Consider the following 20,690-nt stretch of genomic DNA (forward strand, 5'->3'; position numbering starts at 1 on the left):
GTGTTATAGTGTAATAGTGTAGTAGTGTTATAGTGTAGTAGTGTTATAGTGTAGTAGTGTTATAGTGTAGTAGTGTTATAGTGTAGTAGTGTTATAGTGTAGTAGTGTTATAGTGTAGTAGTGTTATAGTGTAGAAACCATGTCAATATATCCTCCAAACACCCGCTTCTCGGGCTACCAACATATTCAAATAATGATTTACATATTTTAATAAAAAATGCTATTTTGATTCATTTATTCATACTATTTCATCCTTTTACAAGATATAGTCCCCATACAATTCTAGGGTTGCCTCCCAAGCCGGCTGGTCATTCGTTCTATTGGTTCTGTGTTGACTCGTCAGGACCCTGTTGTTCAGAGGAGCTAGCCAACAACACAGCTAACACAATCACTTCAAACTGAAGCTGGAAAGACTGCCAACTAGCTGCACTTTGTTTCATTTTTACCTTTTTTCCATGTATATTTCTTTGTGTATATCCGTAAATATTATGCCAGCTGTTTCATCATTTCAACTGGCTGAGAAAAGCCTGCAAGTCTGTCTCATCCCGACTCCCTACGCGCTCATTGCTATTATTATTAGTGACCCACCTCACCAACATCCGGTGAAATTGCAGAGCGCGAAATTCAAAATACAAGAATCGTAATATTAAACATTCATGAACATACAAGTGTCCTACATCATTTAAAAGCTTCACTTCTTGTTAATCCAGCCGCGTAGTCAGATTTCAAAAAGGCTTTACGGCGAAAGCAGACCATGCGATTATCTGAGGACATACAAAAGCATTAAAAACATTTTCCAAACCAGCAGAGGCGTCACAAAAATTCAGAAATAATAAACTGTCTCTCTCTCTCCTCCAGATGCCAGTGTGTCCCCGGACGTATCCAACCAGTGGTGTCACATGGCCTACTGGGAACACCGTGAGCGCGTGGGCCGTCTCTACCCGGTCTACCACACCTCCGTCTCTGTCTTCTACGATCTACCTCAGGGGACCGGCTTCTGTCTGGGTCAGCTCAGCCTCCACGATAACCATCAACCCTGTTCCACAGACCACCCCCGCTTCCGTACCGTCCAGCGCACACGTGCCAAGATCGGTTACGGTATCCTCCTCAGTAAAGAACCGGACGGGGTGTGGGCCTATAACCGGAGTCAACACCCCATCTTTGTGAATTCCCCCACCCTGGATGTTCCTGGGAGCAGGAGTCTGGTTGTGAGGAAGGTGATGTCAGGATATTCTATCAGGGTGTTTGACTGGGAGAGATTCAGCATGTTGAGGAGCTTGCAACACGCTGACCCTATAGAGCTGCTAGAGGGCCCCTATGATCCTAACAGTGTGAGGATTAGCTTCGCTAAGGGATGGGGCCCCTGCTATTCCAGACAGTTTATTACATCATGCCCCTGCTGGCTGGAGATACTGCTCAACACACACACATAATACAGAGAGAGAATGAGAGAGAGAGAGAGATAGAATGAGGCATGAGAGATAGATAGATAGATAGAGAGAGAGAGAATGGGAGAGAGAGAGAATGAGAAAGAGAGAGAATGAGACAGAGAGAGAGAGAGAGAGAGAGATAGAATGAGAGCAAGAGAGAGAGAGAGAGAGAAATATAATGAGAGAAAGAGAGAGAGAATGAGACATAGAGAGAGCGAGAAAGAGAGAGAGAGAGCGAGAGACTATACCACATTTCATCTACCTAGATTTAATATAAAGTTTTATATATTATATCAAACATATATATTATACTGTAAGTAAATATATATTAGACTGTAAATAAAAATATATTATACTGTAAATAAATATATATTATACTGTAAATAAATATATATTATACTGTAAATAAATATATATTATACTGTAAAAACGGGCTCATTACAGTGTCGTTATTTATGTGTGGACAAGAGGAAAGAAACAGAACTTGCACTATATACACTACCAGTCTACTAGTTATATACACTACCAGTCTACTAGTTATATACACTACCAGTCTACTAGTTATATACACTACCAGTCTACCAGTTATATACACTACCAGTCTACTAGTTATATATAGTACCAGTCTACTAGTTATATATAGTACCAGTCTATATACACTACCAGTCTACTAGTTATATATAGTACCAGTCTACTAGTTATATATAGTACCAGTCTACTAGTTATATACAGTACCAGTCTACTAGTTATATACACTACCAGTCTACTAGTTATATATAGTACCAGTCTACTAGTTATATATAGTACCAGTCTACTAGTTATATATAGTACCAGTCTACTAGTTATATATAGTACCAGTCTATATACACTACCAGTCTACTAGTTATATATAGTACCAGTCTACTAGTTATATATAGTACCAGTCTATATACACTACCAGTGTACTAGTTATATACACTACCAGTCTACTAGTTATATATAGTACCAGTCTATATACACTACCAGTGTACTAGTTATATACACTACCAGTCTACTAGTTATATATAGTACCAGTCTACTAGTTATATATAGTACCAGTCTATATACACTACCAGTCTACTAGTTATATACACTACCAGTCTACTAGTTATATACACTACCAGTCTATATACACTACCAGTCTACTAGTTATATATAGTACCAGTCTATATACACTACCAGTCTACTAGTTATATACAGTACCAGTCTATATACACTACCAGTCTACTAGTTATATATAGTACCAGTCTATATACACTACCAGTCTACTAGTTATATATAGTACCAGTCTATATACACTACCAGTCTACTAGTTATATACAGTACCAGTCTATATACACTACCAGTCTACTAGTTATATATAGTACCAGTCTATATAGACTACCAGTCTACTAGTTATATATAGTACCAGTCTATATACACTACCAGTCTACTAGTTATATATAGTACCAGTCTACTAGTTATATATAGTACCAGTCTACTAGTTATATATAGTACCAGTCTACTAGTTATATATACCAGTCTACTAGTACCAGTCTACTAGTTATACACTACCAGTCTACTAGTTATATATAGTACCAGTCTACTAGTTATATACACTACCAGTCTACTAGTTATATATAGTACCAGTCTACTAGTTATATATAGTACCAGTCTACTAGTTATATACAGTACCAGTCTACTAGTTATATATAGTACCAGTCTACTAGTTATATACACTACCAGTCTACTAGTTATATACAATACCAGTCTACTAGTTATATATAGTACCAGTCTACTAGTTATATATAGTACCAGTCTACTAGTTATATACACTACCAGTCTACTAGTTATATACACTACCAGTCTACTAGTTATATATAGTACCAGTCTACTAGTTATATACACTACCAGTCTACTAGTTATATACACTACCAGTCTACTAGTTATATATAGTACCAGTCTAATAGTTATATATAGTACCAGTCTACTAGTTATATACACTACCAGTCTACTAGTTATATACACTACCAGTCTACTAGTATATACACTACCAGTCTACTAGTTATATATAGTACCAGTCTACTAGTGATATATAGTACCAGTCTACTAGTTATATACACTACCAGTCTACTAGTTATATACACTACCAGTCTACTAGTTATATACACTACCAGTCTACTAGTTATATACACTACCAGTCTACTAGTTATATATAGTACCAGTCTACTAGTTATATATAGTACCAGTCTACTAGTTATATACACTACCAGTCTACTAGTTATATACACTACCAGTCTACTAGTTATATACACTACCAGTCTACTAGTTATATACACTACCAGTCTACTAGTTATATATAGTACCAGTCTACTAGTTATATATAGTACCAGTCTACTAGTTATATACACTACCAGTCTACTAGTTATATACACTACCAGTCTACTAGTTATATATAGTACCAGTCTACTAGTTATATATACTACCAGTCTACTAGTTATATATAGTACCAGTCTAGTTATACTACCAGTCTACTATATAGTACCAGTCTACTAGTTATATACAGTACCAGTCTACTAGTTATATATAGTACCAGTCTATATAGACTACCAGTCTACTAGTTATATATAGTACCAGTCTATATACACTACCAGTCTACTAGTTATATATAGTACCAGTCTATATACACTACCAGTCTACTAGTTATATACAGTACCAGTCTATATACACTACCAGTCTACTAGTTATATATAGTACCAGTCTATATAGACTACCAGTCTACTAGTTATATATAGTACCAGTCTACTAGTTATATATAGTACCAGTCTACTAGTTATATATATAGTACCAGTCTACTAGTTATATATAGTACCAGTCTACTAGTTATATATAGTACCAGTCTACTAGTTATATACACTACCAGTCTACTAGTTATATATAGTACCAGTCTATATAGACTACCAGTCTACTAGTTATATATAGTACCAGTCTATATACACTACCAGTCTACTAGTTATATACAGTACCAGTCTATATACACTACCAGTCTACTAGTTATATATAGTACCAGTCTATAGTATACTACCAGTCTACTAGTTATATATAGTACCAGTCTATAGTACACTACCAGTCTACTAGTTATATATAGTACCAGTCTATATAGACTACCAGTCTACTAGTTATATATAGTACCAGTCTACTAGTTATATATAGTACCAGTCTATATACACTACCAGTCTACTAGTTATATACAGTACCAGTCTATATACACTACCAGTCTACTAGTTATATATAGTACCAGTCTATATAGACTACCAGTCTACTAGTTATATATAGTACCAGTCTACTAGTTATATATAGTACCAGTCTACTAGTTATATATAGTACCAGTCTATATACACTACCAGTCTACTAGTTATATACAGTACCAGTCTACTAGTTATATACACTACCAGTCTACTAGTTATATATAGTACCAGTCTACTAGTTATATATAGTACCAGTCTACTAGTTATATACACTACCAGTCTACTAGGTATATATAGTACCAGTCTACTAGTTATATATAGTACCAGTCTACTAGTTATATACACTACCAGTCTACTAGTTATATACACTACCAGTCTACTAGTTATATATAGTACCAGTCTACTAGTTATATACACTACCAGTCTACTAGTTATATATAGTACCAGTCTACTAGTTATATACACTACCAGTCTACTAGTTATATACACTACCAGTCTACTAGTTATATACAGTCTACCAGTCTATTATATACACTACCAGTCTACTAGTTATATATAGTACCAGTCTAGTTATATATAGTACCAGTCTACTATATACACTACCAGTCTACTAGTTATATATACCAGTCACTACCAGTCTACTAGTTATATACACTACCAGTCTACTAGTTATATATAGTACCAGTCTACTAGTTATATATAGTACCAGTCTACTAGTTATATACACTACCAGTCTACTAGTTATATACACTACCAGTCTACTAGTTATATATAGTACCAGTCTACTAGTTATATACACTACCAGTCTACTAGTTATATATAGTACCAGTCTACTAGTTATATATTACCAGTCTACTAGTTATATATAGTACCAGTCTACTAGTTATATACAGTACCAGTCTACTAGTTATATATAGTACCAGTCTATATAGACTACCAGTCTACTAGTTATATATAGTACCAGTCTATATACACTACCAGTCTACTAGTTATATATAGTACCAGTCTACTATTATATACACCAGTCTACTAGTTATATATAGTACCAGTCTATATACACTACCAGTCTACTAGTTATATATAGTACCAGTCTATATAGACTACCAGTCTACTAGTTATATATAGTACCAGTCTACTAGTTATATATAGTACCAGTCTACTAGTTATATATATAGTACCAGTCTACTAGTTATATATAGTACCAGTCTACTAGTTATATATAGTACCAGTCTACTAGTTATATACACTACCAGTCTACTAGTTATATATAGTACCAGTCTACTAGTTATATATACTACCAGTCTACTAGTTATATACAGTACCAGTCTACTAGTTATATACACTACCAGTCTACTAGTTATATACACTACCAGTCTACTAGTTATATATAGTACCAGTCTACTAGTTATATACACTACCAGTCTACTAGTTATATACACTACCAGTCTACTAGTTATATACACTACCAGTCTACTAGTTATATATAGTACCAGTCTACTAGTTATATATATACACTACCAGTCTATATAGTACCAGTCTACTAGTTATATATAGTACCAGTCTACTAGTTATATACACTACCAGTCTACTAGTTATATACACTACCAGTCTACTAGTTATATATAGTACCAGTCTAATAGTTATATATATAGTACCAGTCTACTAGTTATATACACTACCAGTCTACTAGTTATATATAGTACCAGTCTACTAGTTATATATAGTACCAGTCTACTAGTTATATACACTACCAGTCTACTAGTTATATATAGTACCAGTCTACTAGTTATATATAGTACCAGTCTACTAGTTATATACACTACCAGTCTACTAGTTATATATACTACCAGTCTACTAGTTATATATAGTACCAGTCTACTAGTTATATATAGTACCAGTCTACTAGTTATATACAGTACCAGTCTACTAGTTATATACAGTACCAGTCTACTAGTTATATACAGTACCAGTCTACTAGTCTATAGTTACATAGTTAGTACCAGTCTACTAGTTATATACAGTACCAGTCTATATACACTACCAGTCTACTAGTTATATACAGTACCAGTCTATATACACTACCAGTCTACTAGTTATATACAGTACCAGTCTACTAGTTATATATAGTACCAGTCTACTAGTTATATATAGTACCAGTCTACTAGTTATATATAGTACCAGTCTACTAGTTATATATAGTACCAGTCTACTAGTTATATACACTACCAGTCTACTAGTTATATATAGTACCAGTCTACTAGTTATATACACTACCAGTCTACTAGTTATATATAGTACCAGTCTACTAGTTATATACAGTACCAGTCTACTAGTTATATACAGTACCAGTCTACTAGTTATATATAGTACCAGTCTACTAGTTATATATAGTACCAGTCTACTAGTTATATATAGTACCAGTCTACTAGTTATATACACTACCAGTCTACTAGTTATATATAGTACCAGTCTACTAGTTATATATAGTACCAGTCTACTAGTTATATATAGTACCAGTCTACCAGTCTACTAGTTATATATAGTACCAGTCTACTAGTTATATATAGTACCAGTCTATATACACTACCAGTCTACTAGTTATATATAGTACCAGTCTACTAGTTATATACACTACCAGTCTACTAGTTATATATAGTACCAGTCTACTAGTTATATATAGTACCAGTCTACTAGTTATATACAGTACCAGTCTACTAGTTATATATAGTACCAGTCTACTAGTTATATACACTACCAGTCTACTAGTTATATACACTACCAGTCTACTAGTTATATACACTACCAGTCTACTAGTTATATATAGTACCAGTCTACTAGTTATATACAGTACCAGTCTACTAGTTATATACAGTACCAGTCTACTAGTTATATACACTACCAGTCTACTAGTTATATATAGTACCAGTCTACTAGTTATATACACTACCAGTCTACTAGTTATATACACTACCAGTCTACTAGTTATATATAGTACCAGTCTAATAGTTATATATAGTACCAGTCTACTAGTTATATACACTACCAGTCTACTAGTTATATATAGTACCAGTCTACTAGTTATATATAGTACCAGTCTACTAGTTATATATATAGTACCAGTCTACTAGTTATATATAGTACCAGTCTACTAGTTATATATAGTACCAGTCTATATACACTACCAGTCTACTAGTTATATATAGTACCAGTCTACTAGTTATATACACTACCAGTCTACTAGTTATATATAGTACCAGTCTACTAGTTATATATAGTACCAGTCTACTAGTTATATACAGTACCAGTCTACTAGTTATATATAGTACCAGTCTACTAGTTATATACACTACCAGTCTACTAGTTATATACACTACCAGTCTACTAGTTATATACACTACCAGTCTACTAGTTATATATAGTACCAGTCTACTAGTTATATACAGTACCAGTCTACTAGTTATATACAGTACCAGTCTACTAGTTATATACACTACCAGTCTACTAGTTATATACACTACCAGTCTACTAGTTATATATAGTACCAGTCTACTAGTTATATACACTACCAGTCTACTAGTTATATACACTACCAGTCTACTAGTTATATATAGTACCAGTCTAATAGTTATATATAGTACCAGTCTACTAGTTATATACACTACCAGTCTACTAGTTATATATAGTACCAGTCTACTAGTTATATATAGTACCAGTCTACTAGTTATATACACTACCAGTCTACGAGTTATATATAGTACCAGTCTACTAGTTATATATAGTACCAGTCTACTAGTTATATACACTACCAGTCTACTAGTTATATATACTACCAGTCTACTAGTTATATACAGTACCAGTCTACTAGTTATATATAGTACCAGTCTACTAGTTATATATAGTACCAGTCTACTAGTTATATACAGTACCAGTCTACTAGTTATATACAGTACCAGTCTACTAGTTATATACAGTACCAGTCTACTAGTTATATACACTACCAGTCTACTAGTTATATATACTACCAGTCTACTAGTTATATACAGTACCAGTCTATATACACTACCAGTCTACTAGTTATATACAGTACCAGTCTATATACACTACCAGTCTACTAGTTATATACAGTACCAGTCTACTAGTTATATACAGTACCAGTCTACTAGTTATATATAGTACCAGTCTACTAGTTATATATAGTACCAGTCTACTAGTTATATATAGTACCAGTCTACTAGTTATATATAGTACCAGTCTACTAGTTATATACACTACCAGTCTACTAGTTATATATAGTACCAGTCTACTAGTTATATACAGTACCAGTCTACTAGTTATATATAGTACCAGTCTACTAGTTATATACAGTACCAGTCTACTAGTTATATACAGTACCAGTCTACTGGTTATATATAGTACCAGTCTACTAGTTATATATAGTACCAGTCTACTAGTTATATATAGTACCAGTCTACTAGTTATATACACTACCAGTCTACTAGTTATATATAGTACCAGTCTACTAGTTATATATAGTACCAGTCTACTAGTTATATATAGTACCAGTCTATATACACTACCAGTCTACTAGTTATATATAGTACCAGTCTACTAGTTATATACACTACCAGTCTACTAGTTATATACACTACCAGTCTACTAGTTATATATAGTACCAGTCTACTAGTTATATACACTACCAGTCTACTAGTTATATATAGTACCAGTCTACTAGTTATATACACTACCAGTCTACTAGTTATATACACTACCAGTCTATATACACTACCAGTCTACTAGTTATATACACTACCAGTCTACTAGTTATATACACTACCAGTCTACTAGTTATATACACTACCAGTCTATATACACTACCAGTCTACTAGTTATATATAGTACCAGTCTACTAGTTATATATAGTACCAGTCTACTAGTTATATATAGTACCAGTCTATATACACTACCAGTCTACTAGTTATATACACTACCAGTCTACTAGTTATATACACTACCAGTCTACTAGTTATATACACTACCAGTATACTAGTTATATTACACTACCAGTCTATATACACTACCAGTCTACTAGTTATATATAGTACCAGTCTATATACACTACCAGTCTACTAGTTATATACAGTACCAGTCTATATACACTACCAGTCTACTAGTTATATATAGTACCAGTCTATATAGACTACCAGTCTACTAGTTATATATAGTACCAGTCTACTAGTTATATATAGTACCAGTCTACTAGTTATATATAGTACCAGTCTACTAGTTATATATAGTACCAGTCTACTAGTTATATATAGTACCAGTCTACTAGTTATATACACTACCAGTCTACTAGTTATATATAGTACCAGTCTACTAGTTATATATAGTACCAGTCTACTAGTTACCACCAGTCTACTAGTTATATACAGTACCAGTCTACTAGTTATATATAGTACCAGTCTACTAGTTATATACACTACCAGTCTACTAGTTATATACACTACCAGTCTACTAGTTATATACACTACCAGTCTACTAGTTATATATAGTACCAGTCTACTAGTTATATATAGTACCAGTCTACTAGTTATATACACTACCAGTCTACTAGTTATATACACTACCAGTCTACTAGTTATATACACTACCAGTCTACTAGTTATATATAGTACCAGTCTACTAGTTATATACACTACCAGTCTACTAGTTATATACACTACCAGTCTACAAGTTATATATAGTACCAGTCTAATAGTTATATATAGTACCAGTCTACTAGTTATATACACTACCAGTCTACTAGTTATATATAGTACCAGTCTAATAGTTATATATAGTACCAGTCTACTAGTTATATATAGTACCAGTCTACTAGTTATATATAGTACCAGTCTACTAGTTATATACACTACCAGTCTACTAGTTATATATAGTACCAGTCTACTAGTTATATATAGTACCAGTCTACTAGTTATATATACTACCAGTCTACTAGTTATATACAGTACCAGTCTATATACACTACCAGTCTACTAGTTATATACATTACCAGTCTATATACACTACCAGTCTACTAGTTATATACAGTACCAGTCTATATACACTACCAGTCTACTAGTTATATACAGTACCAGTCTACTAGTTATATATAGTACCGGTCTATATACAGTACCAGTCTACTAGTTATATACACTACCAGTCTACTAGTTATATACAGTACCAGTCTACTAGTTATATACAGTACCAGTCTACTAGTTATATATACTACCAGTCTACTAGTTATATACACTACCAGTCTAATAGTTATATACACTACCAGTCTACTAGTTATATACAGTACCAGTCTATATACACTACCAGTCTACTAGTTATATATAGTACCAGTCTATATAGACTACCAGTCTACTAGTTATATATAGTACCAGTCTATATACACTACCAGTCTACTTTATATATAGTACCAGTCTATATACACTACCAGTCTACTAGTATACAGTACCAGTCTATATTATATACACTACCAGTCTACTAGTTATATATAGTACTACCAGTCTACTAGTTATATATAGTACCAGTCTATATAGACTACCAGTCTACTAGTTATATATAGTACCAGTCTACTAGTTATATATATTACCAGTCTACTAGTTATATATAGTACCAGTCTATATACACTACCAGTCTACTAGTTATATACAGTACCAGTCTACTAGTTATATACACTACCAGTCTACTAGTTATATATAGTACCAGTCTACTAGTTATATACACTACCAGTCTACTAGTTATATACACTACCAGTCTACTAGTTATATATAGTACCAGTCTAATAGTTATATATAGTACCAGTCTACTAGTTATATACACTACCAGTCTACTAGTTATATATAGTACCAGTCTACTAGTTATATATAGTACCAGTCTACTAGTTATATACACTACCAGTCTACTAGTTATATATAGTACCAGTCTACTAGTTATATACACTACCAGTCTACTAGTTATATACACTACCAGTCTACTAGTTATATACACTACCAGTCTACTAGTTATATATAGTACCAGTCTACTAGTTATATACAGTACCAGTCTACTAGTTATATACAGTACCAGTCTACTAGTTATATACACTACCAGTCTACTAGTTATATATAGTACCAGTCTACTAGTTATATACACTACCAGTCTACTAGTTATATATAGTACCAGTCTACTAGTTATATATAGTACCAGTCTACTAGTTATATACACTACCAGTCTACTAGTTATATACACTACCAGTCTACTAGTTATATATAGTACCAGTCTACTAGTTATATATAGTACCAGTCTACTAGTTATATACACTACCAGTCTACTAGTTATATACACTACCAGTCTACTAGTTATATACACTACCAGTCTACTAGTTATATATAGTCTACTAGTTATATATAGTACCAGTCTACTAGTTATATACACTACCAGTCTACTAGTTATATACACTACCAGTCTACAAGTTATATATAGTACCAGTCTAATAGTTATATATAGTACCAGTCTACTAGTTATATACACTACCAGTCTACTAGTTATATATAGTACCAGTCTAATAGTTATATATAGTACCAGTCTACTAGTTATATATAGTACCAGTCTACTAGTTATATATAGTACCAGTCTACTAGTTATATACACTACCAGTCTACTAGTTATATATAGTACCAGTCTACTAGTTATATACACTACCAGTCTACTAGTTATATATACTACCAGTCTACTAGTTATATACAGTACCAGTCTATATACACTACCAGTCTACTAGTTATATACAGTACCAGTCTATATACACTACCAGTCTACTAGTTATATACAGTACCAGTCTACTAGTTATATATAGTACCGGTCTATATACAGTACCAGTCTACTAGTTATATACACTACCAGTCTACTAGTTATATATAGTACCGGTCTATATACAGTACCAGTCTACTAGTTATATACACTACCAGTCTACTAGTTATATATAGTACCAGTCTACTAGTTATATACACTACCAGTCTACTAGTTATATATAGTACCAGTCTACTAGTTATATATAGTACCAGTCTACTAGTTATATATATACCAGTCTACCAGTCTCTACTAGTTATATATAGTACCAGTCTACTAGTTATATACACTACCAGTCTACTAGTTATATACACTACCAGTCTACTAGTTATATACACTACCAGTCTACTAGTTATATATAGTACCAGTCTACTAGTTATATACAGTACCAGTCTACTAGTTATATACAGTACCAGTCTACTAGTTATATACACTACCAGTCTACTAGTTATATATAGTACCAGTCTACTAGTTATATACACTACCAGTCTACTAGTTATATACACTACCAGTCTACTAGTTATATATAGTACCAGTCTAATAGTTATATATAGTACCAGTCTACTAGTTATATACACTACCAGTCTACTAGTTATATATAGTACCAGTCTACTAGTTATATATAGTACCAGTCTACTAGTTATATATAGTACCAGTCTACTAGTTATATATAGTACCAGTCTACTAGTTATATATAGTACCAGTCTATATACACTACCAGTCTACTAGTTATATATAGTACCAGTCTACTAGTTATATACACTACCAGTCTACTAGTTATATATAGTACCAGTCTACTAGTTATATATAGTACCAGTCTACTAGTTATATATAGTACCAGTCTACTAGTTATATACACTACCAGTCTACTAGTTATATACACTACCAGTCTACTAGTTATATACACTACCAGTCTACTAGTTATATATAGTACCAGTCTACTAGTTATATATAGTACCAGTCTACTAGTTATATACAGTACCAGTCTACTAGTTATATACAGTACCAGTCTACTAGTTATATACACTACCAGTCTACTAGTTATATATAGTACCAGTCTACTAGTTATATATAGTACCAGTCTACTAGTTATATACACTACCAGTCTACTAGTTATATATAGTACCAGTCTACTAGTTATATATAGTACCAGTCTACTAGTTATATACACTACCAGTCTACTAGTTATATATAGTACCAGTCTACTAGTTATATATAGTACCAGTCTACTAGTTATATACACTACCAGTCTACTAGTTATATATACTACCAGTCTACTAGTTATATACACTACCAGTCTACTAGTTATATATAGTCTACTAGTTATATATAGTACCAGTCTACTAGTTATATATAGTACCAGTCTACTAGTTATATACACTACCAGTCTACTAGTTATATACACTACCAGTCTACTAGTTATATACACTACCAGTCTACTAGTTATATATAGTACCAGTCTACTAGTTATATATAGTACCAGTCTACTAGTTATATACACTACCAGTCTACTAGTTATATATAGTACCAGTCTACTAGTTATATACACTACCAGTCTACCAGTAGTTATATACACTACCAGTCTACTAGTTATATACACTACCAGTCTACTAGTTATCACTACCAGTCTACTAGTTATATATAGTACCAGTCTACTAGTTATTATATACTAGTACCAGTCTACTAGTTATATACAGTACCAGTCTACTAGTTATATATAGTACCAGTCTACTAGTTATATATAGTACCAGTCTACTAGTTATATATAGTCTACTAGTTATATATAGTCTACTAGTTATATATAGTACCAGTCTACTAGTTATATACACTACCAGTCTACTAGTTATATATAGTACCAGTCTACTAGTTATATACACTACCAGTCTACTAGTTATATATACTACCAGTCTACTAGTTATATACAGTACCAGTCTATATACACTACCAGTCTACTAGTTATATACAGTACCAGTCTATATACACTACCAGTCTACTAGTTATATACAGTACCAGTCTACTAGTTATATATAGTACCGGTCTATATACAGTACCAGTCTACTAGTTATATACACTACCAGTCTACTAGTTATATATAGTACCGGTCTATATACAGTACCAGTCTACTAGTTATATACACTACCAGTCTACTAGTTATATATAGTACCAGTCTACTAGTTATATACACTACCAGTCTACTAGTTATATATAGTACCAGTCTACTAGTTATATATAGTACCAGTCTACTAGTTATATACAGTACCAGTCTACTAGTTATATATAGTCTACCAGTCTACTAGTTATATATAGTACCAGTCTACTAGTTATATACACTACCAGTCTACTAGTTATATATACTACCAGTCTACTAGTTATATATAGTACCAGTCTACTAGTTATATATAGTACCAGTCTACTAGTTATATACAGTACCAGTCTACTAGTTATATATAGTACCAGTCTACTAGTTATATATAGTACCAGTCTACTATTATATATACCAGTCTACTAGTCTACTAGTTATATACACTACCAGTCTACTAGTTATATATAGTACCAGTCTAATAGTTATATATAGTACAGTCTACTAGTTATATACACTACCAGTCTACTAGTTATATATAGTACCAGTCTACTAGTTATATATAGTACCAGTCTACTAGTTATATATACTAGTACCAGTCTACTAGTTATATATATATAGTACCAGTCTACTAGTTATATATAGTACCAGTCTACTAGTTATATATATCTACTAGTTATATATACTACCAGTCTACTAGTTATATATAGTACCAGTCTACTAGTTATATACACTACCAGTCTACTAGTTATATATAGTACCAGTCTACTAGTTATATATAGTACCAGTCTACTCTACCAGTCTAGTTAGTTATATACAGTACCAGTCTACTAGTTATATATAGTACCAGTCTACTAGTTATATACACTACCAGTCTACTAGTTATATACACTACCAGTCTACTAGTTATATACACTACCAGTCTACTAGTTATATATAGTACCAGTCTACTAGTTATATACAGTACCAGTCTACTAGTTATATACAGTACCAGTCTACTAGTTATATATACTACCAGTCTACTAGTTATATATAGTACCAGTCTACTAGTTATATACACTACCAGTCTACTAGTTATATACACTACCAGTCTACTAGTTATATATAGTACCAGTCTACTAGTTATATATAGTACCAGTCTACTAGTTATATACACTACCAGTCTACTAGTTATATATAGTACCAGTCTACTAGTTACCCAGTCTACTAGTTATATATATAGTACCAGTCTACTACTAGTTATATATAGTACCAGTCTACTAGTTATATATAGTACCAGTCTATAGTTATATACACTACCAGTCTACTAGTTATATATAGTACCAGTCTACTAGTTATATACACTACCAGTCTACTAGTTATATATAGTACCAGTCTACTAGTTATATATAGTACCACCAGTCTACTAGTTATATACTACCAGTCTACTAGTTATATATACCAGTCTACTAGTTATATATAGTCTACTAGTTATATACACTACCAGTCTACTAGTTATATATAGTACCAGTCTACTAGTTATATACAGTACCAGTCTACTAGTTATATACAGTACCAGTCTACTAGTTATATACACTACCAGTCTACTAGTTATATACACTACCAGTCTACTAGTTATATATAGTACCAGTCTACTAGTTATATATAGTACCAGTCTACTAGTTATATACCACTACCAGTCTACTAGTTATATACCAGTCTACTAGTTATATATAGTACCAGTCTACTAGTTATATACACTACCAGTCTACTAGTTATATATAGTACCAGTCTACTAGTTATATACAGTACCAGTCTACTAGTTATATACACTACCAGTCTACTAGTTATATATAGTACCAGTCTACTAGTTATATATAGTACCAGTCTACTAGTTATATACACTACCAGTCTACTAGTTATATACCAGTCTACTACCAGTCTACTAGTTATATACAGTACCAGTCTACTAGTTATATATAGTACCAGTCTACTAGTTATATATAGTACCAGTCTACTAGTTATATACAGTACCAGTCTACTAGTTATATACAGTACCAGTCTACTAGTTATATACACTACCAGTCTACTAGTTATATACACTACCAGTCTACTAGTTATATATACTACCAGTCTACTAGTTATATACAGTACCAGTCTATATACACTACCAGTCTACTAGTTATATACAGTACCAGTCTATATAGTCTACTAGTTATATACAGTACCAGTCTACTAGTTATATACAGTACCAGTCTACTAGTTATATATAGTACCAGTCTACTAGTTATATATAGTACCAGTCTACTAGTTATATATAGTACCAGTCTACTAGTTATATATAGTACCAGTCTACTAGTTATATACACTACCAGTCTACTAGTTATATATAGTACCAGTCTACTAGTTATATACAGTACCAGTCTACTAGTTATATATAGTACCAGTCTACTAGTTATATACAGTACCAGTCTACTAGTTATATACAGTACCAGTCTACTAGTTATATATAGTACCAGTCTACTAGTTATATATAGTACCAGTCTACTAGTTATATATAGTACCAGTCTACTAGTTATATACACTACCAGTCTACTAGTTATATATAGTACCAGTCTACTAGTTATATATAGTACCAGTCTACTAGTTATATATAGTACCAGTCTATATACACTACCAGTCTACTAGTTATATATAGTACCAGTCTACTAGTTATATACACTACCAGTCTACTAGTTATATACACTACCAGTCTACTAGTTATATATAGTACCAGTCTACTAGTTATATACACTACCAGTCTACTAGTTATATATAGTACCAGTCTACTAGTTATATACACTACCAGTCTACTAGTTATATATAGTACCAGTCTATATACACTACCAGTCTACTAGTTATATACACTACCAGTCTACTAGTTATATACACTACCAGTCTACTAGTTATATACACTACCAGTCTATATACACTACCAGTCTACTAGTTATATATAGTACCAGTCTACTAGTTATATATAGTACCAGTCTACTAGTTATATATAGTACCAGTCTATATACACTACCAGTCTACTAGTTATATACACTACCAGTCTACTAGTTATATACACTACCAGTCTACTAGTTATATACACTACCAGTCTACTAGTTATATACACTACCAGTCTATATACACTACCAGTCTACTAGTTATATATAGTACCAGTCTATATACACTACCAGTCTACTAGTTATATACAGTACCAGTCTATATACACTACCAGTCTACTAGTTATATATAGTACCAGTCTATATAGACTACCAGTCTACTAGTTATATATAGTACCAGTCTACTAGTTATATATAGTACCAGTCTACTAGTTATATATAGTACCAGTCTACTAGTTATATATAGTACCAGTCTACTAGTTATATATAGTACCAGTCTACTAGTTATATACACTACCAGTCTACTAGTTATATATAGTACCAGTCTACTAGTTATATATAGTACCAGTCTACTAGTTATATACAGTACCAGTCTACTAGTTATATATAGTACCAGTCTACTAGTTATATATAGTACCAGTCTACTAGTTATATACACTACCAGTCTACTAGTTATATACACTACCAGTCTACTAGTTATATATAGTACCAGTCTACTAGTTATATATACCAGTCTACTAGTTATATCTACTAGTTATATACACTACCAGTCTACTAGTTATATATAGTACCAGTCTACTAGTTATATATACAGTCTACCAGTCTACTAGTTATATACACTACCAGTCTACAAGTTATATATAGTACCAGTCTAATAGTTATATATAGTACCAGTCTACTAGTTATATACACTACCAGTCTACTAGTTATATATAGTACCAGTCTAATAGTTATATATAGTACCAGTCTACTAGTTATATATAGTACCAGTCTACTAGTTATATATAGTACCAGTCTCTACTAGTTATATATACTACCAGTCTACTAGTTATATATAGTACCAGTCTACTAGTTATATACACTACCAGTCTACTAGTTATATATACTACCAGTCTACTAGTTATATACAGTACCAGTCTATATACACTACCAGTCTACTAGTTATATACATTACCAGTCTATATACACTACCAGTCTACTAGTTATATACAGTACCAGTCTATATACAGTCTACTAGTTATATACAGTACCAGTCTACTAGTTATATATAGTACCGGTCTATATACAGTACCAGTCTACTAGTTATATACACTACCAGTCTACTAGTTATATACAGTACCAGTCTACTAGTTATATACAGTACCAGTCTACTAGTTATATATACTACCAGTCTACTAGTTATATACACTACCAGTCTACTAGTTATATACACTACCAGTCTACTAGTTATATACAGTACCAGTCTATATACACTACCAGTCTACTAGTTATATATAGTACCAGTCTAGTTATATATACTACCAGTCTATATATAGTACCAGTCTACTAGTTATATATAGTACCAGTCTACTAGTCTACTAGTTATATATAGTACCAGTCTATATACACTACCAGTCTACTATTATATATAGTACCAGTCTACTAGTTATATACACTACCAGTCTACTAGTTATATATAGTACCAGTCTACTAGTTATATATACTACCAGTCTACTAGTTATATATAGTACCAGTCTATATACACTACCAGTCTACTATATATACAGTACCAGTCTACTAGTTATATATACCAGTCTACTAGTTATATATAGTACCAGTCTACTAGTTATATACACTACCAGTCTACTAGTTATATACACTACCAGTCTACTAGTTATATATAGTACCAGTCTACTAGTTATATATAGTACCAGTCTACTAGTTATATACACTACCAGTCTACTAGTTATATACAGTACCAGTCTACTAGTTATATACACTACCAGTCTACTAGTTATATATAGTACCAGTCTACTAGTTATATATAGTACCAGTTTACTAGTTATATACACTACCAGTCTACTAGGTATATATAGTACCAGTCTACTAGTTATATATAGTACCAGTCTACTAGTTATATACACTACCAGTCTACTAGTTATATACACTACCAGTCTACTAGTTATATATAGTACCAGTCTACTAGTTATATACACTACCAGTCTACTAGTTATATATAGTACCAGTCTACTAGTTATATACACTACCAGTCTACTAGTTATATATAGTACCAGTCTACTAGTTATATACACTACCAGTCTACTAGTTATATACACTACCAGTCTACTAGTTATATACACTACCAGTCTACTAGTTATATATAGTACCAGTCTACTAGTTATATATAGTACCAGTCTACTAGTTATATACACTACCAGTCTACTAGTTATATACACTACCAGTCTACTAGTTATATACACTACCAGTCTACTAGTTATATATAGTACCAGTCTACTAGTTATATACACTACCAGTCTACTAGTTATATACACTACCAGTCTACAAGTTATATATAGTACCAGTCTAATAGTTATATATAGTACCAGTCTACTAGTTATATACACTACCAGTCTACTAGTTATATATAGTACCAGTCTAATAGTTATATATAGTACCAGTCTACTAGTTATATATAGTACCAGTCTACTAGTTATATACAGTTACCAGTCTACTAGTTATATACACTACCAGTCTACTAGTTATATATAGTACCAGTCTACTAGTTATATACACTACCAGTCTACTAGTTATATATACTACCAGTCTACTAGTTATATACAGTACCAGTCTATATACACTACCAGTCTACTAGTTATATACAGTACCAGTCTATATACACTAGTCTATATTATATACAGTACCAGTCTACTAGTTATATATAGTACCGTACCCAGTCTACTAGTTATATACACTACCAGTCTACTAGTTAGTTATATATAGTACCAGTCTACTAGTTATATACACTACCAGTCTACTAGTTATATATAGTACCAGTCTACTAGTTATATATACTACCAGTCTACTAGTTATATATAGTACCAGTCTACTAGTTATATATAGTACCAGTCTACTAGTTATATATAGTACCAGTCTATATATATACTACCAGTCTACT

At 32.3% G+C, this 20,690-nt stretch overlaps 1 protein-coding gene across 1 annotated transcript in view; it reads left to right on the top strand.

Moving 5' to 3' along the window:
- The window catches only part of smad6b (SMAD family member 6b), a 140,963-nt gene extending 139,109 nt beyond the window's left edge, over positions 1 to 1,854 (top strand). Inside the window, exon 2 of the mRNA XM_065002851.1 lies at positions 859 to 1,854. Coding sequence (XP_064858923.1) covers positions 859 to 1,433 — 575 coding nt within the window. The 3' untranslated portion in view covers positions 1,434 to 1,854. The remainder of the gene's footprint in view (positions 1 to 858) is intronic.
- The last annotated feature ends 18,836 nt before the right edge of the window (positions 1,855 to 20,690 follow it).

Source organism: Oncorhynchus nerka, linkage group LG17, assembly GCF_034236695.1.
Source record: "Oncorhynchus nerka isolate Pitt River linkage group LG17, Oner_Uvic_2.0, whole genome shotgun sequence".
NCBI classification, from domain to species: Eukaryota; Metazoa; Chordata; class Actinopteri; order Salmoniformes; family Salmonidae; genus Oncorhynchus; species Oncorhynchus nerka.